Source organism: Ursus arctos, unplaced genomic scaffold, assembly GCF_023065955.2.
Source record: "Ursus arctos isolate Adak ecotype North America unplaced genomic scaffold, UrsArc2.0 scaffold_14, whole genome shotgun sequence".
NCBI lineage: Eukaryota > Metazoa > Chordata > Mammalia > Carnivora > Ursidae > Ursus > Ursus arctos.
The window spans coordinates 36,301,973-36,323,775 of NW_026622808.1; the positions used below are offsets into that span (position 1 = coordinate 36,301,973).

Genomic DNA, 21,803 nt, shown 5'->3' on the forward strand with positions numbered 1-21,803 from the left:
TTTTCGGAGGACACCCTCCATCTCTTAGAAAGAACAGTTGATAGTCTTTACAGTTCTACAGTGATCATGTCTATTTTAGGTGATTTATTTTAATGTCAAATAATACTTGAGGCCCAACATTCTTCTCCTTAGCTAGAACGTTGCGCCAGACCTCGTGGGCCCAGCCTGCGCCTTCGATGTCATGGTTTCTCGGGGTGCTCTCCTGGTTCCCTTCTCCCCTGGTAAATGCCTACAGGCCCAGAGCTGCTCCTGCCCCTCTGTTCCCTGAATAGCTAAGTCTCACCCCTCCCCCACCCCCGCCCAGCCCCTCTCTGCTCATTTCCACAATGAAACTCTGGTACCAGCCACCTGTTGCCTGAGGAAAAAACAAAGAAAAACATTAGAGTTTTCTTAGTCTCATGTTCAAAATCCTCCATCAAACCTTCCTGTTTGCGCTTCTGCGTTGTTTCTAGTTGCTTTCCCTCTCATTCCTTCTACACTCCCCACTCCCATCTGTTAACAAGCCAGACCTTTCCATGGCACATGCTTCTGTATCTGGAAGCCCTTCTTTTGCCTTGTTATTGCCTAAGGCCCGTCTGACATGTGGGTTCCTCTGTGACATCCTCTCCACCAGCTCAGCCAAAGTCTGTTCTTCCCTTCACCTGCGTGTCCACTAGAGGCTTACTGGGCTATGTCATGATCAAGACTTCTCCGGGTCTCTCTGTTAACTAAGGCTGAGGGGCTGCTTGAGGTCACAGGCTGGGTCCCCCGTGTCCCACATGATGCCTGCCCCGGGCTGGCCGCTCGGTAAGGACAGGTAGGATGAAGAAAGGCACAAATGGATGAGCCTTAGGGGCAGCCTCTTGGCATTAGATGGTACGCAGGGTATTTTCTTTTTTTCTTTTTTCTTTTAAAGATTTTATTTATTTATTTGACAGAGACAGCCAGTGAAAGAGGGAACACCAGTAGGGGCAGCTGGAGAGGAAGAAGCAGGCTTTCCAGTGGAGCAGGGAGCCCGATGCGGGGCTGGATCCCAGGACCCTGGGATCACACCCTGGGCGGAAGGCAGATGCTTAATGACTGAGCCATCCAGGCGCCCCCGCAGGGTATTTTCTGTCACGGGATAGTTGATCACAGTAGAGTGGCCAAACGTGAATGCTTTGCTGTAAACCCCCACTTGACCTTTGAAAAGGCTTGTGCTAGTTAGGAAGCTGTCCGTTAATGGTGTCTCCCGAAATCTGCTTCTGTGGGTCATCACTGCCCAAACAGTTCCCGGCAGAAACCGCTGAGTGACCTGGCTGCCGGGGTAAACCACAAAAGCAGGTGGTTTGTGTGGGCTCCTTCAGATCTGCAAATGAGAAAGACTCCAGGCAACAAAAAGAACCCGGACTCGGGCTGCTTCTCTTGTTTCTGTTCCACACACATTTACCCCCCCCCAACACACACATGTACCACCCCTGGGCGCTCTATCCGGCTGGAAGTTCCAGCTCTGCGTCCAGGAGCCCACAGTCAGGAGCGATATGGGCACTGACCCACTGTCAGAGTTCTTGGAAATCTTGAAAGTTCCTGGCCCTCATACCCACATGAGTGTGCTTTCTGATTTAAAATTTCCAAGTCAGACATGTTTCTGAACAATAGAGATTACTGTACGTGGCTGACTTGCTTGGTCTTTCCAAGCCAGTAGGACGGGACAACAAAGAGTTGAGTCTGGCTGAGTGCTGGGGACTGCTGGCTCCGCTCGATGGGTCCTGGCCTGGGCATTCAGTGGCAGGAGAACCTGTCATTTTTGGCCAAGAGAAGAGGGCACAGGGATGGATGCTCTGTCAGAAGCCTTTGTCTCATCTTCTGGTTACCCAGACACTGTGGTGACTTCGCTGGGAAAGGGGTGGGGGACTGAGTCATGCTCACTCGGCAGTGATCTGATGACATAGGAGGCTACTAAACAGGGAATCAGATATGGGGAGAAAGAGAGCCTGGCCTTTTCTGCCTCCACTGGCCCCCTGGCACAGCCATCTTGCCTGAGCCTGATTCCAGCCACCTGCATTAGCTCGGGCCTCCCGTTGCCTGGATTAGGGGTGTGTACCTTCAGTCCAGGAATCCTTGGGCACAGGGCGTGGCACAATTTTGTGAGGTGAGGGACCTTCTGAAGAGAGTTGACAAGATTGCCAAAACGTTCCAGGACCCCAAATGTGAAGCCCCTATTGCACTGGTTTAAGGTGATTTCACGTACCACCATGGACCAGAATGGGCCGTTGGAGAATAGTGTGTAGGCCAATGGGAATGATTCAGAGGTAAGTGCTGATAATTCCGGAAAAGCAGGGGAGGAGCTGTTCAGGAATAAAGTCCAAAGTCGGTGCGCAGGTGGTGGCCTTGGCCTCAGGTGAACAGCCTGCTGTAGCAGGAGGAGCGGGTGGGGTGCAGCTGTGGGCGGGGGCTGGTCCTGTGCCTGGACAGAGGACAAGGAACTCGGGGTCTTCTGCTGCTCTCCATACCCTGGAGGCCTGATTTTTACTGGTGCCCCGCTGTCCCAGTGAGGCATCAGCTCACCTCTAGTGGAGGTGGGAATGATCACCGTACTCTCCTTCATTTTGGAGATGCTGTTAAATTCAGGAAGGGACGGATAGGCTCTGGCCCTCAGAGTAGGCTGTGGCAAGGCTGCTGGTCAGAGGCCTGTTTGTTACCTAGTCACACAGCATAAATAAGGGACCCCGGCACCCCCACGGCAGTGCTCAGCCCTAGACCCAGCAGACTTTTGTGTTAGGAGGTCTTCTCTCTGAAGGAAACAGGTGCTCCTTTGGGTCCAGGCACAAGCTCTTTGTGTCCTGGCCAGCCAGCGTGACCAGCACGCTCCGGGGTACTTGTCTAGCCCTCAGAGTGGCTGGTCTTGCCCCAGTCTGCCAGCCAAGAATCATGGGACACTGGGAAAAAAAGCTAGAAGGTGCAAAACGTGGTGTTCGTTTAGACTTGTCCCATTAGACTTGTGTACACAGGTCGGCAGGGTTGGTGCAGCCAGACTCCCTTTGTTTACTTGTTGGAGGCCTGAGATGAGGGGTCTGGGAGGGTGGCAGTCAGCGAGGTAACGTGTGACAGAGGAGGGGAGGGGTGAGGACTGGGTGAGAGGTGATTGGGTGGGAAAATCTTACGTTATTTAAGATGAAATTTTTAAAAGTCCAAATCATCAGTTAATGTCATAGTTCCCCCATAATTGTACTTGAAGTGATCAACAGTAACTAGAACAAACATCCCTACTCCAGTTATTAGGATGGCCAGCACGGCCACACTTTCTATCGTGTCATCAAAGGCTGGGGCTCTGCAGTGGCTTTCTTGGCGCCTGCATGTGATCACAAGTTCATGGGACCTGACACTTCAAAGTACCTTCTTTTCTGGTTTTCTTCATCCTCACTAAGTGTACCCAGTTGTAACCATGCTTGGCACCTTTTGATATATTTCAGACCTAGATTTTTTTCTTTTAATTTCCAAAACATGTTCCAACGTTTTGAAAACACAGTTGATTTTCAGACAGAGTCGTCGACCTTGCAACCAGAAGCCTCTGTGTGCAGTGCCCACCCCCACCCCTCTGACCAAGGATTGCCAGGGGGTGTCAGGAGACAGCAGAAACGAATTTAGCACCTACTGTGCTGAGTCCACAAGAGGCATATGTAAAATATATGCCACATAGATATATATGGATTTATAAGTCACAGTCATAGGGACATTGTGCCTTCATGCTTGTTGCAAGATAGGACGATCTGAATGGTGGTAGGATGCTAGGTCAGTGGAAGAAAGGCATTGCAGTGTGTGGAGCAACGGGTTCAAGACTCTGGGGGTAGGTACTGGGGCTAGCGAAAGAGGGGATGGAGGAGTCGGCATGGGACTCATCCCCAGGGCTTTCAGTGGGTTAAACCGGCAAAGATCCCAGATTCGGTGATGAGGACATGTGAGAAGCAGAGTGGAGGTCAGGAGGATCTGAAAAGGTCCCTTCAAGGAGCTGGCATTTGGTCCGACCTTGAAGGAGGAAATGGATTTGGGCAGACAGAGTTGGGGGTGGGGAGGCGGCGATTGCAGTGGCAGCAGGAGAGGGGGGAAAAACCTGCTGGTGGCTCTGAGAGATGACGAGGAGTCCTCCTTGTGGAGGGGGAAAGGAGGAGATGGGATACAAGGATTCTCTCGAGGCCAATGGGAGCCTTAGCACATCATCATCCTTGACTGCTCTTTTCCTTTGTAAGACCTGCCTGGGCTCCCTACATAACCCCCTTGCCCCCCCCGACGAGAGGGAGTACGCCCCGCCACCCCGCGCCAACTTCCCCGCAACCCTGTGCCCAGGACAGCGGGCCTCACTGTGCCTCTGTCCCAGTGAGCCCAAGGGCTCTGTGAGGACGGAGCGCACCCTTTGTAATTCTTGCAGCGGGGAGGAGCAGGAGGGGTTACGGGTTTGTTTTAAGAGCACAGAAAGGAGGACTGAAACGCCTGGTCACAGCGCTCTTTAGCTCGGAGAAGAGCAGAACTGCGGGAGGAGCAGGGGGAGGAGCTGCTGACCCTTCTGTGGAAGGGTTGTAAACTTAGGGTCGCACACCCTCTTGTGAGGGTTTGAAGCTGAGACCCTAGCTGCAAGGGCAGGGTTTTCAGAGGACCCCTCTGCCCTGCAGAAACTGCTTGTGGTGGTGCTGCTCGGGACCATGGGTCTGCGCTGCGCGTGCGTGCGTGCGTGTGCGTGCGTGCGTGTGCGTGCGCGCTCTCTCACACATGCCGGTGCACCCCAGCCTGTGTCCCTTTCCACCAGTGGACGGTGCTGTTGGCTCCCTTTGGCTCTCCCACCCCACCTGGTTGCCATGGGTACCACGGGGCCTCCGATACGTCCCCGTATGATCCGTGTGGCGTGTTCGTTCCTACGTGCTCATAAACGTCTGCCCCCTGCCTGCTCTGTCCAGGGGTATTTTAGTGACGCCTGGAACACGTTTGACTCCCTCATCGTAATCGGCAGCATTATAGACGTGGCCCTCAGCGAAGCCGACGTGAGTATGCGCCCGCCGTGGCCGCCCGCCTCGTGTCCTCTCTCTGTCTGCACATTCCGCTCCCCGCCCCGCACTGGCATCACCTGGACAAGTCACAGGCCCCAACCTCACTTGACCTAAAACCAGGAATTTCCGCACGAGAGCTGTGGACGAGAGGCTTGTGAGGGTAGAGCGTGATCCCAGGCCTTTGCAGACACAGAGCACCTTCCGGAGGGCTGACTCGGGCCGCATTTCCCCGAGTCACCGGTAGGCGGGGCAAGACAGGCGGCTCTACTTGTTTTCATTTGCTGCGTCAGCGGCAACACCCAAAGTGACTACCTATAACATGTTTGTTTTAGGGTGATTTTTCAAGTAGCCGGGTGGCATAATGCTAGAATGTTCCCTTTTTATAACACTGTCCTTTTCTTCTTTTTTCCTGTTGTGCTTCCTCTCCTCTGTGGCTTCTGAATGCTTGCCCTAACAGCACTATTTCACTGATGCATGGAACACTTTTGATGCCTTAATTGTTGTTGGTAGCGTCGTTGATATTGCTATAACTGAAGTGAATGTAAGTAGCAAACTTTGTGTCCTGTGACGTGATTGTTTTTGTTAAGTCTGACACTCAGGAGCCTAGAAACCTTATCCATGGGTCTCTCTACACTTACGAAATTCGGGCATGCATTTTGTTTTGAAAGACGAACATGTTGGGGCCTCCCCTCCCCTGCCCCACCCCCTTCCCCTGAAAGAGAGTGGAGCAGGAAATGTAGACTGGCCATTTTGGAACTAACATTATTTGAAAAAGTTCTTGTGAACATGTGAAGGGCCAGGAGTTAATTTATGTGAGTATGTGAACATTATCACTCACTAGCTGGGTGACCTCGGCCGGGCACCTGACTGCTCTGTGCCTCAGTTTTTCCGGCTGCAAAATGGAGTTCATAACATGTGCCCGGGTACTCACGATGGTTCTGTGAAGGCACAGGGGGGAAACTTCACAGCCACACCACGAACCCGTGGCTGCTGCTGCTGTCCTCACCTGTATGGTGTGCACCTGCCGAGTCTGACCAGTGACACTGGGGAGTACCCCCTGTCCTAGCTCCCCAAACGAAGGTGACCTCTTGCACCAGGGGAAGGAGGGCTGAGTGTGTATGAGGAGAGGGTGTCCATTCTCCTCTGTTGCACTCTTTTGAACCCTTTAATAAGGAAACAAGTACAGTAGCAGTGTGGTAGGTGGAGTGACCCCCACCCTTCCAGAAGCATCCTGAGAACCCTTCTTCAAAATTAAGAGGCTCAAGAAAGGGGAGCACTGCCTCCTGCCAGCAGTTCTTGGATCTAACCCATGCCTAAACCAGAAGGGCCTGAGGTAGGCAGAAATGGCCCTGCTCACCTGGTCTGTCCGCAGTTTGTCAGCAAGTCTTAGTGGGTGTCCAGTGTGTGTGCCCCAATTGTGTAGAGCCGGTGACGGGGATGAATGGAGCATGGGGTGGGACTGCTGTGTGGTGTTGGCTTTCTGTTCCTTGTGGCCAGGCCCGCCCTCCTCCCCCACCCCTGGCTGGGAAGGGGCCTCCTCGCTCTGCCTGGCTGACATCTGCAGGATTGTACGGCCCATCCTGGTGTCCAAACAGCCTGTATCAAATACGGATGGTGCAGACCCTCTTTATGCCACTGCTTTGGGGCCAAGCTAAGCCTAGAGCACAGACCAGTGGGATGGCCACTGGCCTGGCACTCCTAAGGCCTGACAGTTCTGGTCCTGGTTCAAAACTGACTTATTGGGCCCGGGCCTCAGTTCCCCCATGGATCAGCTGGGGTGAATGATATCTGCCCTCCCTGCTTCATAGGTATGTCGGGGGCATAAAATGATGCAGATATTTGTGTAAATACTAGTTACAAAAATTAAAGTATTAGGGAGATACAAGGCAATTATCCAAGTGTAGATTTTCCATGGACTAACAAGTGAAATGGACTGTAAGACATGTCCACGAGGCTGTGATATATGCCTCACAACACCCCAATCCGTGCCATGACAAGGGACTGAAGTGCTATTTTCCCAGGCCCCGGAAGGTACATCCCCGAACCTCTGTGAGCCCAGACTTAGGTAAATTCCACTTTATATGAAATATTCCATAACTCAGCCATATTATTGTCATTCATAAGGTGTAGATTATGCTTGGTTATAAAATAATCTAATGCTAATAGCAGAACAGCAGGGCCCTAACTGGGCTGCCATGGGCTCTCTTCTGCGTTTATGACCAGATGTCTGCCCGCTTAACCATCTCCTGACGTAAAGCGCTTAGAACCTTCGTCAAAGTCTGCTTATGTCAGAATTCTGGCACAGACCCTTCCGTAAGTCAGAGATGGTCTATAATGGAAATGAAAATAGAATGAACTACCGTTTCAGTGGGTCTCCCTGCAGTGCTCCATGTTGAAAGGGATGTGCAGGCGGTGGGCATAAATACCGGGTTTCTGGGTACCAGGATGTGGCCGAGGTTTGTTCACTGAGCCAACAAGCCAGCTCTCCAGTGCCTCATCCCCCTGCTGGCTGTCAGGGTGTAGCGCTGGTGCCCTCGGCTGACAGCACGTGACCGAGCTTTCCAGCTGCCCTTCCATATGCTGGGGGCAAGAAGCACACCGTCCCCATCCCCTCTGGCCCCGCCTTGCTCATCAGTGTCTCAGACATAGCCTTCTTCACGTGACGTCCACCAGGAAAGCTGCAGGGGGACAAAAACCCACACTGAACTTTCTCGTTAGCATTTGACTTTGGAGTGTCTGCACAAAACAGGCTTTCATGAGGCCCATTTCTGGCACTCAAAACTTTCAAAACTCACACCGGTGACCATTGTCCTATCATTTTCTAGTCAGTGACTTATCCCCCGGTCAGATTAAGCTCAAGACAAAAGCTCCCTCGGCTGTTGGCAAAACCAGCTGTGCGCCCGGGCTGGTAGGTCCCCACGGGAGGTCTCAGCAGTTCTGGGCTGGATCACAGTGCAGGGCAGATGCTCAAAGCCACCTTCTCACGTATTCAGTCTCTCAGCACATGTGTCCTGGGCACGTACAGTCCACAGGCCATGCGCACAAAGATAAAAGAGAGACTGGGTGTCCTTACCTCTGATGGTAGAACTCTTAAGGGTGGAGCTGTTAATTCCTCCAGCCCCCTCTCCCACACATGCCAGGTTCCCCAGAGGAGCAACGCACATCCTGTCCCTGGGCTGGCCTTAACCCCCAAGCTCCTGGGTCAGCTCAGCGTGAACACCCTTTGTCCATGTTGGCTGTTTTTAGCTGCAATAAGTCATCATTTTTTGCAATATTTAACTTGCTGTGCTCTCTCCCCCAACCTCTGTTGATCTTTCTTTTCTGTTGCCTAATTGATTTTCATGTTGGTTTTATTTTTAGAAAATTGTAGCGGCAAGTATATATAAACATATATACGGTGATGTCGTTGTTAAAGCAAAAGCACTTTAAAGACTGTATACCTGTTTGTGGCTTCCCCACCTTTGGTTTTGACTGAGTTTCACAGGGTGTGCTATTTATGGGTCGTGGTCATCTAAATTGTTTCCCATCCCCTGGGTCCCAGTCTCCGTGTGGGGTCTGGGCCAGGGCCGTCTTGGTCAGTCACGCTTGGCCGTGTGGCTTGCCAACATCGTCTTCAAGGATGATTGATCTGGCCTGCAAATGCGAAATCTAGCTTGCGTTTGTACTGTTTGCAAAAACATTTTGGATGGCCCTTTCTGTTGTCCTGCTTGATGCCCCCTCGACCCCCTCCTGCTGCCCCTGCCCTATATACCCCCTCCCCCCCGCTCTGACCATGGTTTGATGGCTCTCACAGATTTGTCTTTATCACATCTGGTCATAACATCATCAAGCTGCTAAAATGTCAGATGGTGACTGGCAGGCTCACCTTTGCTCACCCTCGGATGCCTATTGGTGCCTCGAATGGTAAAATGCCCTAGCACCCTGCTCTCCCTAACCCGGGCAGTGGCTATTGCCAGCACTGAGTCCTTTCCCTCTGTCATTGTTGCTGGGGAGGCGAAATACTTGTGCAGAAGCCATGACTGCCTTGTTCTTACTTACTGAAGAGCATGTGAAAAGTTAGTAAGGAGCTCCCTTCCAGGGACCCAAGAATTGTCCCTGACCTGTCAGGTACCCAGCTTGGACCAGGTGCCCAACAGCTGTACGCAGCTTCTGGCTGTTCAGCCCTCCGTTCCAGGTGCCAGCCCTTTTCTGGGGACCAGGTCACTGACTTCTGGACATAGGCTCAGCATTCCCATATATCCGTATAGCCCTCCCCCTCAGAAGTGTTATGTGCCAGGTAAGAAGTAGCCAGAGGGAGGCTCTCCCCCACCCCACCCCCAAAGAGTGGATTCTCCAGGAGGTTCTGGGATGCTGGTTTGCTTCCTGTCTGAAGTGGAAAACCACATCATCTCAGCCCTTCTGAGAAGAGATGGGAATTAATACAGTAAGTGCAGACTGGTCTCTTCAGTTGCACTTGGGAAGCTCAGGGATTGTTTGGCTCCTGTAGCTGCTGGAGGCTGACCCCAAACCTGCATCTCGAGAGCCTGCCTGAGAACGCTGTGCGAAGGGGCTGGAGGGGACATCAGGTGCGCTCCTGGGGTCTAAGGAGCCTTCACGACCCCAGCATACAGTTTGGTCTCCTGGAGCTGAGGGTTCCCAGTAGCCGCTGAGGGCCTCCAGCCCAAGCCCGGGGATGGCACTGGAATCCCCTGCTACTGAGGAATGACCATGCAGCCCTGGTGGCTGTCTTTGGAAAACTACTCAGGGAGTGAACCCTTTCCCAGTGTCAGCCTCTGAGGGCGTTCTGGAGTTGATCCCTGGATCACGCAGGGCATCAGCTCACCCATGTTCCAACCACAGCATCCAAAGCTTATCATGTTTCCAAGCCTCCTCCACCTCCTGTGGGCGAGTTGGGGATGCAGTTAACCTGTTTGCATCATCTGGATACTGAGCCCTCATCAACTCCAAAAGAACCCACTGCTCAGCTGTAACAGTCTGAGTGGGCATTTGTAGGGGTTCCCCTCTGTATGGCCCATCCAGACCAAAAGGAATTCGTTGACGTGAGTGACCATCTGAAGATGTGCTCCGCTTTACCCTGGCTTAGGACTGTAGTTCCCTATTTGAGCAGCACCTTAGAATCACCTAGGAGCTTTTAAAACTCCCAAAGCTCTGGCACGCCCCAGCCCACGGAGATCAGAATCCTTGGGGTGGGACCCAGGCATCAGATTCTGCAAAAGAGCCCCAGGCAGTTGGAATGTGCAGCCCAGAGTGAGAGCTGGCCTGCCCTTTGCATCTGGCTGGCATCTGTAGTTTGGGCAAAGCCATCTTCAGGGTCCCTCCAATTCGTAAGATATTTTGGCAACTTGCATCGTCCCCCAGTGCTGCCAGCAACCTCCTCCCCTGCGGCAGTGCTCCCTGCCCAGCACGGCACTGAGGGACGGAGGAGGTGCTCCCTGCCCAGCATGGCACTGAGGGATGGAGGAGGTGCTCCCTGCCCAGCATGGCGCTGAGGGACGGAGGAGGGGCTCCCTGCCCAGCACGGCGCTGAGGGACGGAGGAGGTGTCACAGGCTGCACTGGGGTGCACGTGGCTTGGTGTGCTGTTTGCTCTGTCCTTCCTTTCTGCATGTTGTGCTGACATGTCCCTCCACAAATGCTGTCTCGTTCTCCTCTTCGTTTTTTTTTTTTTTTTAAAGAATATCCAGGGTTTCAAGTTCATAGTCCAAAATGTGTCATACTTCAAAGATATCAGTTGGAAAAGAGACGTGCACCTCAAATGTCAGTTTGGCCACTGACTTTCCCATGTTGTGAGGGAGGGGGTGCTGAGAGGTCCACCAGACTTGGAATGGGATGGGTAGGACAAGCAGAAGGGGGGCCGGGGCCAGATCGTAGCCAGAGAGTGTCTCCCTGACCAATAGCCCTCTTATTCTTGCAGGTCTAACACACAAGTTACGGACATCTCAAAAATATCCCTGTAGAGTGCTCTGTCTTCGGCACACCCTGGCCCCCTTGAGCATAGGCAGGCAGAGGCGTGCACGCACACCCCCACCTACTCACACACCCTCCCACTCCAGCTGCATGGGTGAGACCCAGAAGCCTCATGCACGCAGCCTTAGGGAGATTGGGAGACAGAACTTCGGAGAACTAATTCCTCCATTTGTTCAAGTCATAAGTTAAAACCAACATCTGTCCCTTTAAGGAGATGTTCTTTGTCTTCAGGTGAGACAAAAGAAGAGGAAAATAAAGACAGTGACTGGGGCTTGGACCTTGCCATTCGAGGGCTCACCTTCTGAGCATCCCGGGTGAATTAGGGACCCCTTTGTCACCCTATCAGAACCTGTTAGTCCTGGGTTTGTCATCACATTGCTGAACTTCACTTCCGATAGGATGTGCCCCAACTCCTTATTTTCCATGAATTTTATGTTTGTTTGCAGGAGGCAACTGTTAATGAGAGTGAGAGTTGAGAGTGGAGCCCTTACTTTCCCTGTATCCCCAGGGAGGAGAACCCCTCCAATTAATGTGCACATCTCTGTGTGTGCATACATCCCTTGGCCGTGCAGACACGCCATGTAGTAGGCTCCCTAGAAACCCTGGGGAACACTCAGCAGGCCCTGGCCCCCAACCAGACGAGGCTCATTCCTCTGTCGGTTACCAGGTAGACCAGCTGCTTCAGTGCAGGGGACCCTCCTAAAGGGAACAGGGAGGTTGTCAGTCCATGTCTCTTGCTCAGCCCTTACTAATTTAAAGATGTCTCCTGATGTTCGTTAGCACTTGCTTACACCCTCTTTCCATTCTCTGAAACACTGAACATCTAGCAAGCGCCAGAGTCCGTGCTGGGCGCTGAGTGAAGCAGGTGCCCACAAGGTGGTGAGAGCTGTGGTCCAGCCCCCTGCGGCCGGAGCAATAGGCGCCCAGCCAGACCCCGGATGAGGTGGAAGTGCAGAAACCCAGGGCAAGCTGACCCTAAGCTGCTGCTTCCCAAGAGTCACTCAGGGCTGAGCGCTGTCTTCTCTGACGGCGGTCGAGCCTGGAGGCTGGGCGTTGAAGGCTTCTGGGGGGAAACCAGCCCCTCTCCCGTTCACACTGACTTGGTTTGCCCACCTCCTCAGCGGCCCTGCCCTAGCGTGTGGCTCAGAGGCGTGTGGGGTGCAGGCAGGTGCCCCCTGTTTGCCCCGTTTGGTCGACGACTCCTGCTCCTTGCCTGCTGCAGAACAGTTAGTTCCCCGGACCCACAGTCCTGCCTCAGCAAAGAGAGCTAGCCTGCCCGTGAGAAGCAGGGCCCCACTCTGCATGTCTGTCTCTGGGGACAGCGGAGGTCTTGCAGCCTTCTCTTTTACTGGATGCCCCTCAGCCTCGGAGCATCATGGCCTGGGATGTGAATCAGAGGGCAGCGTGTCTGAGCCTATGTTCAAGGCTGCCTACCCTCAAGTCCAGGTTCAGACAGAGCTCCTGGCATTTTCTCAGGGAGGGAAGAGCCGTGTTGTCCTAAGACAAAAACCACTAGTTTTTTTTAAAAGTGGGGAGGGGCCTATCCTTCTGAACCACTGCTTCCTTTCCGTTCATTAATACATTGTCAATCTTTGATTTCTTAAAGCCAACTGAAAGTGAAAATGTCCCTGTCCCAACTGCCACACCCGGGGTAAGATCAGTGACGAGTCCCCCGGGGCTGGGCCTTTTCCTCGACCATGCTGAGTTTCCCCACTAGTGTTTCTGTATCCTCCATGGTTGTCCTTCCAAAACGGTGTCTGCGGTGGTTTGCATCCATCATCAGTGTCCAGTACTCTCGACCAGCCCGGCGTTCTCCTCTTAACACACTCGGCCGCGTGGACATGCATGTGCTGTGTGGACGCAGTTTCCCAAGCCCTGTGTTGTTAGCATGTAACTCTTCCTTTCATACCATGCTTTCCGAGGTGAAAAGGCCCTAGACACACATCTTCCGTTCTTACCTCCGTCACCTTTGTTTGCATCTGTTGCTGTTTTTCTGAAAGTGTTGCATGTTGTACTTGGCATTGGGTTTGACCTCTCCATGATAACCCTTCAGAACTCTGAAGAGAGCAATAGAATCTCCATCACCTTTTTCCGTCTTTTCCGAGTGATGCGGTTGGTGAAGCTTCTCAGCAGGGGGGAAGGCATCCGGACATTGCTGTGGACTTTTATAAAGTCCTTTCAGGTAAGAGCCGGGCCGGGGGCTTCTCTGTTGCTCTTGAAGGTCACATGTGAGCCAGTGAGTGTCCTCTGTCGTGGAGGACCCGGGCTCCCCTCTGCATGGCCACTGTGTGACCCCCGGGTCAACAGAGGATGTGGAACACCGAGGCACCTGACCCAGCCGTACTCGGTAAATCAGACAGGATTCCTCGCTTAAAGGAAACAGAAGGCAGTAAGGACCCACAGCTGAGGAGAGGTGTAATGTTTCTAAGACGGATAGAGATGGGGAGCCTCCAAGCCCCTCAGTCCTCGCTGGAATGCCCAGTGGTGGAGGGTGACCTCTGAGAGAGGGCAGGTCCCAGCAGACCCCTGTAAACGGAGCCACTTCTTGCCAGGACGGCTCCTCCTCCTAGGGCTGCCGTGGTCCTGTCTGTTGGCCTGTCTACGTAGGAATCAGAGAGCTCTCCACCTGAGCCAGCCACCCTCCCCAGTCCCTGCGTTACCCAGTGCCTGGAAGGGTCACAGCATTGAGGATGTTTAGGCATAAGCCAGGCCTCACTTGTCATCTGTGACTCTCCAGGCTGCTGCATCTGTTCCTGAGCCAGGACTGACCCCGCTTCTCCTGTACCTTTTAGTACCCCACCCTAGATATTTTAGTCTTCCAGACTGAATTAACTGCGGACGGGGTACAGATTCCTGTTTAAAATATTCGCCTATGTGAGGGAATTGTCGCTATGTATAAATATTAGAAAGTGAATCATGAATCTTTGTGACTATTTTTATTTTGAAATAAACACATTGACAAGTGAAGCTATCCAAAGACACATAAAGAAAAAATTCAAGCTAAGCCCACCACCTCTGAGGTAACTGGTGTTAACGTCCCAGGGAGCGTTTTTCTGCTTGGGTAAGATTTTAACATGTAAAGGGAAGGGATGGCGTCTGGGAAAGGGGTGGATCCAAAAACTCAAGGGAAACCACAGCTCCTGGGAGGGGACCTGACGTTGTGGGAAGAACTGAGGATGCAGCTCGGGGGCGGGGGAGAGCAAGTGGGGCCTCACGTAAGCCTTGGGCTTGGTAAGGGATCAAATCCCAGACACTTGTTATTAATATAAAGTACCAAAGTTTGTGAGTGAACTGCTGTAAAAATAGAATAGGTTCATGCACTGATGTCATACTTACTTTTAAAGAAATTATTAAAATGTTTCTTTTTAAAAGTTTGGCCATTGTAGATAAAATCATCGCACAAAGTGGTAGTTCACAAAACCGAGAAACGGTGCCAACAGAATTCCTAAAGATTCAGTAATCTAGGCAGAAAATGTGTACAGTTATGGTGAGGAGAGCCTGGAACTAACCCTGTGGGGCTCTGATCAGCGGTCAGCCGTCAGGACGGTGCTACTGCACTGGGCCCAGCAAGCAGTCCCAGATCCAGAGCTGGCACACAGTGGGAAGGTTTTTAGCCGCTGGCTTTCTGGTGACCTTTTGTGGATAAAAGAGAAAGTAAATGTTTTAATCATGTGTGCTTGGCATTGAGTTCAACAATCTGGCCACTACCTGGAGGTGTACCATGTGATGGACATCTGTCACACGACAGGTCCTAGAAGAGTAGTTGAGGAACAGGATGAGAGGACCACACATATACCTGTATTTAATGTTCTTAAGGAGAGCCCAGGTTTGGTGACAACCCAGCTAGCTCCTTTTCTTTTCCCTGACCCAACCCCCAACTCTCGTTCTTTCAGAAAGTGTGCATTTTAAGAAAGGTGTCTTGCTTTCTGCAGCACCAGTCAGAAAGTGGTTCTTCCCCTCGGCCCCAGTAATTTCGCTCCCAAGACCTCACCTTAAGCAGACATGGGTGGTTTTACACAAAGCTGTTCTTTTGCAGTGCGATCTACAGTAGCCCCTCACCCCCACCCTAGACATGCCCAGGAAAGAAAGTGGAAGCAATCTAAGTATCCAGTGTTCTGGAATGGTTTGATCAATTGTGATAATTTCACAAAGGAATCCAATGATGCATGTAAACATTGTGAGGGCAATATGTCTGCCCTGACACCTTTTATTTAGGGTCAGGGTACACTGCCAATGATGGTGGAAAGCACATCCCGCCATAGCTTCGTGACACTAGGTGTGTGCATGGATGGTATACTCAGCACTGAAGTTATTGTGCTGGGCTGGGGTTTAAAAAGTCGTCCTTCACCATCAACGTCCTTTCAACATAACCCAGAAAAGAGAAGCATGTGGCCCTGTGTTGGGTCTTCATTCTGCACCCGAGCAGTCACGGTGCGGGGGTGGGGGGAAGAGGCAGGCACTGAGCCAACTGCTTCCTTCTTCCAGGCACTGCCCTATGTTGCCCTCCTCATAGCCATGCTGTTCTTCATCTATGCGGTGATTGGCATGCAGGTAAGCACTGGCCACTTTCCCCCTGTGTCCCCTTTGCAGGGTAGCCCCAGATCTGTGGCAAGATGTACCTTGGCCAGGGGGAATGGAAAGCCAGGGTCCTGACTTTCCAGGCAAGTGCCTGTGCGGGGGACAGCCAGGCTCAGAAGAGCCGAGAGGGGTTGGGACATGCCACAGAAAGCTGGGTTTGGTGGTACTTCTCACCCCCAATCTGAGTCTTGGGAGATTCAACTGATGGAGAAAACCCACAGTTGGTTTCAGCAACAGGAACCACCACACTGAGTGAAGCTGAAATTGTTCTAGTTTCTGTACTGATGTTACAAAGAAGATGTTTAATGATACAGAAGTCTGTTGATAGCCTGGAAAGTTATGTTTTATCACAACCAGCTGAGATTCTTACTTGAAACCACCTGCTCCCAGACGCTATGACAGGGGCTGCACTGGGATCATTATTTGGCAGGGGCAGCACCCTTTTAAAAAAGAAGCACAAAGCCAGGCCCTTCTGTGACCATGGCTGAGGGGCTGCAGGATTCTTTCCCCCTTCTCCCGCGGTGCGGAAAGGGGTTGGGGTTTCATTCACTGCTGAGCCCTAATGGGGTAGGCACAGCCTCCAAGAGGACAGGAAGGTGGAGAGCAGCCTGCTGGACCTCATGGGGGTCTCTCTGCTACATGCTCTGCTGTTTTGGATGCTGTCTTTCAGATAAGGGGGAATGTGAGTGTCAGAGAGGTGGGGTGAGTCCAGAGGCAGAGAGGGGGCTGCGCTTACTTATCTGAAGGCACAGAAACATTTGCAGTTCGCTAGGGATCTGTTTGGGAGTTGTGAACGAAGAGTCAACCTACTTGAGCCCCTGTAATTGAGCGTGGGATGCTGTGTGCCCCTTTTATGACCTGATGTTCTACAAAGCAAGAGCTGTCTCGGAGACCCGCAAGCTGCCCCGCACACACCATCACCAGTTCGCTCAGGAGGCTTCTCCAGGCTCTTCTGAAACGGCCTGCTCTTCTACACGACCCACAGCTAACTTCCCCTTGCCCTCCCAAGAAAGGCCACTCTCCTTTCTGTGGCTCACCGGCCCCCACGCTTGTCTGCAGCCTGATCTTTTGTCTACGCACACGCATGTTCCTTTCATTTCCTGGAGCTCCTGGGCCGTGTCCCCTCTGCTCCTTTGCAGGCAGTGCTTCCTCTGCCCAGACAACCCACCCTCCTGCCCACCTGACTAGCTTCCACTGTGCCTTCAGTTCTGGGCCCAAATGTCACTCCTCCAGAGGCCTTCTCTGACCCCAGCCCCTGGCTGCAGATCCGTTAGGCGCTGCCCTGTCCGGCTGGATCGCGCCAGCTCTCAGCTTGGGGGTCTGTCTTGTTGCCTGGTAGGAACTCCCTGAGGTGAGGACGCGCCTGACTTGAGCACCGCGCTCCAGCGGTGAGCGCGGACCCCTCCCACGTTTGCAGAGTGAATGAAGTGCCGAGTGCTATGAGAAAGCCCTACTGGGTGTTGATCAAGCTTGTGTTAGTTCTAAATTCACATGTGGAATATGCTTTGTGGAGAGTGTTTTGGAAGGGAGGAGGTATTGTTACTGTTAGATTTTGTTTTACAAAATCTTTATTTCCCTAATAATTTCTTCACCTAGATGTTTGGGAAGGTTGCTATGAGAGATAACAACCAGATCAACAGGAACAACAATTTCCAGACCTTTCCCCAGGCGGTGCTGCTGCTCTTCAGGTGACTGAGTCCCACGAGGGCACATCTCTCTCTGGCTCTGGGTTCCAGAGTGCCCCAGGACACCTGCCGTATGCCAGCAGTGCGGCCCCTCCTGGTTGATCATGTGCCTTGTTGTATTTGTTCTGTATTCTTGAATGGAGACCTTAGCATTTCAGTCACAGGGGGCTTTCGCTGGGTTGTGGAAACTGCCATGGTCATTCAGACTGTGGCCGGCTTAAGGGTCACCCTTTGGAAGCTAGTAAGGCTACTAAGGCCACCAGGAAAATGGTGGGATGCACACTTCTGCGTGGGAGCATGCACTTGAACACCCCCAGGAACATGGAAATTTAGCAAGAACAGAAAGGCCTCTGGGAAACAAACTGAGGGCTTCAGAGGGGAGGGGGTGGGGGAATGGGATAGGCCGGTGATGGGTATTAAGGAGGGCACGTATTGCATGGAGCACTGGGTGTTATATGCAAATAATGAACCATGGAACATTACATCAAAAACTGGGGATGTACTGTATGGTGACTAACATAATATAATTTTAAAATATTATTATAATAAAAAAATTACATGAGTATTTCCTAGGTATATATTTCTTAAAGAGCTTAAACCTATTTAACCTGACTCTTATCCTAACTGGAGCCAATGAAGGGCCAGGTGGTGTCATCTCCATTTAACGGGTGTTGTAAGCCGCTGGTCTACCAAGGTGCCCCAGAAAGTAGATGACTAAATCTAAAAGTGGGTGATTTATGATTTCATTCTGGGGAAATATGAAGAAGTTCTCGGCTTTTAGGATGTACCTTGGGCCATTAAAGTACACGTTGACAGTGGAAAAAAAAAAAAAAAAAAGAACAGAAAGGCCTTTGTACAGCCAATGGGAAACATCCAAGATGCACAGTTTCAGATTTTATAGGATTGTTTTTAACCCCAGTTAACTAGCTTTATAAACAAGGTGCCTTGAAGTGAGAGAACTTTCTCGAAATTATACGGGTAATTTCTGACAGTTCTCATGGTTAAATAGAGAGTCATTGCAGTTCAGTAGTTTTCAGTTCTTTGCTTTCAACTAAATTGAGTGGGGATCTCATCAAGTTGTCAGGTGTTAGGTCATTAAAAAAATTAATAGTTATTTTAAGATTGTAACATGAGCATTTAAAGAAGAGAAGACACAACAACATCCATTTATACAGAAAGAATTAATGTGCTTGTATCATATGATTGTTTTAAAGGGAGCTGTAGCAGGGCCTCACTCAGAGAAGTAGCATTTGAAAATAAGGAATTTCAGTTTAGGAATTTTCACTAATTTGAACTGGCTTTTCCCCCAAATCGCTTAGGTTCTGCTCTAATTAACAATTCTGTTTAAAAAGAAAAATTCTTAAAAATGTCGTGGAGGTCTAAGCTTCAGATTGCTCTTTCGTCTACGAAAAAGCCCTTTCTCTTCATCTAAACAAGGTGTGCCACGGGCGAAGCCTGGCAGGAGATCATGCTGGCCTGCCTGCCGGGGAAGCTCTGCGACCCCGAGTCGGACTACAACCCCGGGGAGGAGCACACGTGTGGGAGCAACTTCGCCATTGTTTATTTCATCAGTTTCTACATGCTCTGCGCGTTTCTGGTAGGTGATCACGACAGCCCTTTCTCAACTGACCGATGCTTGTGTGGCGTGTGGGATTCAGACCACGGATGTCGCCGCCTCGGATCGCTGTGGCTACTGTGTGTTGATGAGCGCTCTAGGCTGCTTTTGGCGGTGGGAGGTTTTCCTTCAGCAGGTGTGTGTCACTAGCACCTTCATTCTGAGCAGGGTTTGAGGCTCACTAACAGGCTTGGGACAGTCACCAGCCCAGCATTTTAGGGCCGCTGGTGTCTTTATCGCAGAGCAGTGACTCAAAAGTGTGAGCAGTTTGGTGGCCATGAAATTATAAAACTGCAGTGTGCCTCGAAAAGGCCAGATGACACAGCCCCCTGCCTCCCCTGGGACTATACCAAAACCATTTTGGAAAGCTGGGAGCCTGCCTTTTTCTTCAACATTCTCCAGAGAGAAAGTTTCTATGGCCTCTCTCAGAGAAATGAGTTCCAAATATTTCATGACCCTTATAATTAGGAGGCCCTTACTAGGGTCTAACCCTATCCATTCCACTACGGATGAAGCATCTTTGCTCTGATTTGCTTTTCAGATCATCAACCTGTTTGTGGCTGTCATCATGGACAACTTTGATTATCTGACCCGGGACTGGTCTATTCTGGGGCCTCACCATTTAGATGAATTCAAAAGAATATGGTCGGAATACGACCCTGAGGCAAAGTGAGTTGACAAGGCTCCCGTGTGACTTGTGTGGGCTGTTTCTGGAGTGTTGGCTGTGATCGTTGTGGAAGGTGGGGTGGACTGAAAGCTCAGGCCAGCCAGCGCTTCCCCGGCCCTCATGCTGTTCTCCGTCTGCAGAGGAAGGATCAAGCACCTCGATGTGGTCACTCTGCTCCGCCGCATCCAGCCTCCCCTGGGGTTTGGGAAATTATGCCCACACAGAGTAGCCTGTAAGGTAAGGTTCTGTTTGAGTGTCTGATGGCCTCTCTGCAGGGACTCCCCACTTCATTCAGCACACGCTCCGTGACATTCTGCCGAGCTTCCGTCAGGTGCACGGGGGACGCAGAGATGAATCACGTGTGGTTCCTGTCCTGAGGAGCTATCAGATTTGTGACTCTTAGGACACCCTGTCAGCCAACAGTAAGAATAGGAAGGGGGTTGTGTCATTTGTCACTGGGTGGGCGGAGGGGAAGGTGACATTTGCATCAGGTCCAGAAGGACAGAGGCGGGAGGGCATTGCAGAAAGGGAACACAGCTCAGATGCAGAGATTGAAGGATGATCATTGTGTTGGCACATGGGGAGTCACCGGTGTGGCTGGAGCGAAGGGAAAGTGGCAGAGGACTGCGGGCACAAGCTGAGCGCAGCTCCAAGGAGCCCTGTGTGCCAGGCTGAGTCCCACAAAAGAAGCATCAGTAGAGTTTCATGGTGGAAAGTTGCCCCTCGGTGATGGGGGAGTAAACAGGAGACCAACCGGAGAGATGTTGGGAGTCACTCAGGGGCGGGGACAGAGGAGGGCAGGGCTGGAAGGTCTGCTTAGGAAGTAGGATGGAGAAGACGTGGTGCCCTGGATATTTCCTAGCTCGTGTGACCGTGGACGTGGTCACGCACCCCTCTGCCGCCAGAGTGCCTGTCCCCATGAGCCATACATCAGCAGTGGCCTCTCAGGGTTGGGCCGAGATCTCCCACCCCACCCCACCTCTGTAGTTTTCACCCCCCACCATGCTCTCTGTGAGCCCCAGCTGAGATTTGTTCTTCTTCCATAGAGCTCCTAGGGAACCGCCTTGAGTCAATGTAGCAACAGAAGAGAATTCCCCTTTCTGAAGGAGACATGCAAGATTTGGTTACCGCACCTGCCCCTAGAAATCCAGCCAGCCACACAACAGCTGGTCACCTCTCCCCATGGGTCCGAGGCGATTCTGTGTTCAGGGGTTTTACCCAGCACTGCTGGGCCAGCTCTAGACAGAACCCAACGTAACAGAGTGGAGTGTACAATGTATTGCAGGCTTTCAAAGAAATCTTTGGAGACAAACTCATTGTTCTCTGCCCTGAAAGTCCAGAAAACCCCATTGGCAGGTCCTTGGGTCTTTGCCCACATCGTTGCTTCTCTGTAGCCTGGACTCTGGATGAAGGTACAGAGAGTAAGCCACAGAAGTTGACTTTTTTTCATAAATTTTCAGTACCAACTTCTTTTCTGCTTTCCAAGAACAAGATGGGTTCCAGCTCACGGCTGTCGTTTTGCGTTTATGTTTCCAGACCCTTTTATATAAGGATCTAGGTATCTTTGAGGCACCACATGGTCCGTTTTGCTGATTCAGGGACTTGCCAGGAAAAACGAATGGACATGCAGGCTCTCCTGGCTGCCTGTGCTGGGTTTGGAGACAGGGCTAGAAATTTAGGTGGGATGAGTCATGCAAACACGAGATTCCAGTCCCTTAATAGGGAAGAGAAAAAGCATTAAAAATCTCTTAGGACACCTTACCAGCCCAAAATAAGAAATTTGGAACCATTAACAATTACAAGTACCACTTACTTAGCTCTGATCCCATGCCAGGCTTCCCCTGAAATCTTCACGTCCACAGTCTCCCCTGATCCCAGCTGGGTGTGCCTCTGCATATGCAGGGGAGGGCCCAGAGACGCGGTCACCCTCTCACACCCCCTCCTCAGCTCCCAGGGCTGGTGTTCAAGGGACCAGGAGGGAGAAGAGAAGCAGGAGGTGGGGTTCCTGCTCTGGAAGACCAGACAGAGCAGCAGTGTGGACTTGTAGGAAACACTGCCAGGTGGTCCCCCCAGGGCAGGGGTTCCCTAAAGGACACTCCCTGTGTTAGGAATAGTGAGGACCCAAGCCCCAGGCCGTGTGCTGGCTTGTCATACCTGTGTATCGTCTCACCCTCATGACAGCTTTAAGGATGTGCCCAGAAGGGAGGCCTGACCCCAGGGTGCGGGGAGGGACAGAAGAGCACTCGTCAAGTCTTAAATGGTTGGGGTTGAAAACAAGCAAAGCACACCATCCGC

General features: G+C 51.7%; 1 protein-coding gene across 2 annotated transcripts in view; it reads left to right on the top strand.

Moving 5' to 3' along the window:
• Positions 1-21,803, top strand: part of CACNA1D (calcium voltage-gated channel subunit alpha1 D) — a 291,334-nt gene that overhangs the window by 238,426 nt on the left and 31,105 nt on the right. Inside the window, exons 31-38 of one of the 2 annotated variants that reach the window (XM_057311797.1) lie at positions 4,908-4,991; positions 12,570-12,614; positions 13,017-13,145; positions 15,449-15,514; positions 17,138-17,229; positions 18,664-18,823; positions 19,383-19,510; positions 19,649-19,745. In XM_057311797.1, the coding sequence (XP_057167780.1) occupies positions 4,908-4,991; positions 12,570-12,614; positions 13,017-13,145; positions 15,449-15,514; positions 17,138-17,229; positions 18,664-18,823; positions 19,383-19,510; positions 19,649-19,745 (801 nt within the window). The remainder of the gene's footprint in view (positions 1-4,907; positions 4,992-12,569; positions 12,615-13,016; positions 13,146-15,448; positions 15,515-17,137; positions 17,230-18,663; positions 18,824-19,382; positions 19,511-19,648; positions 19,746-21,803) is intronic. The other variant, XM_057311796.1, reaches the window with a different exon arrangement.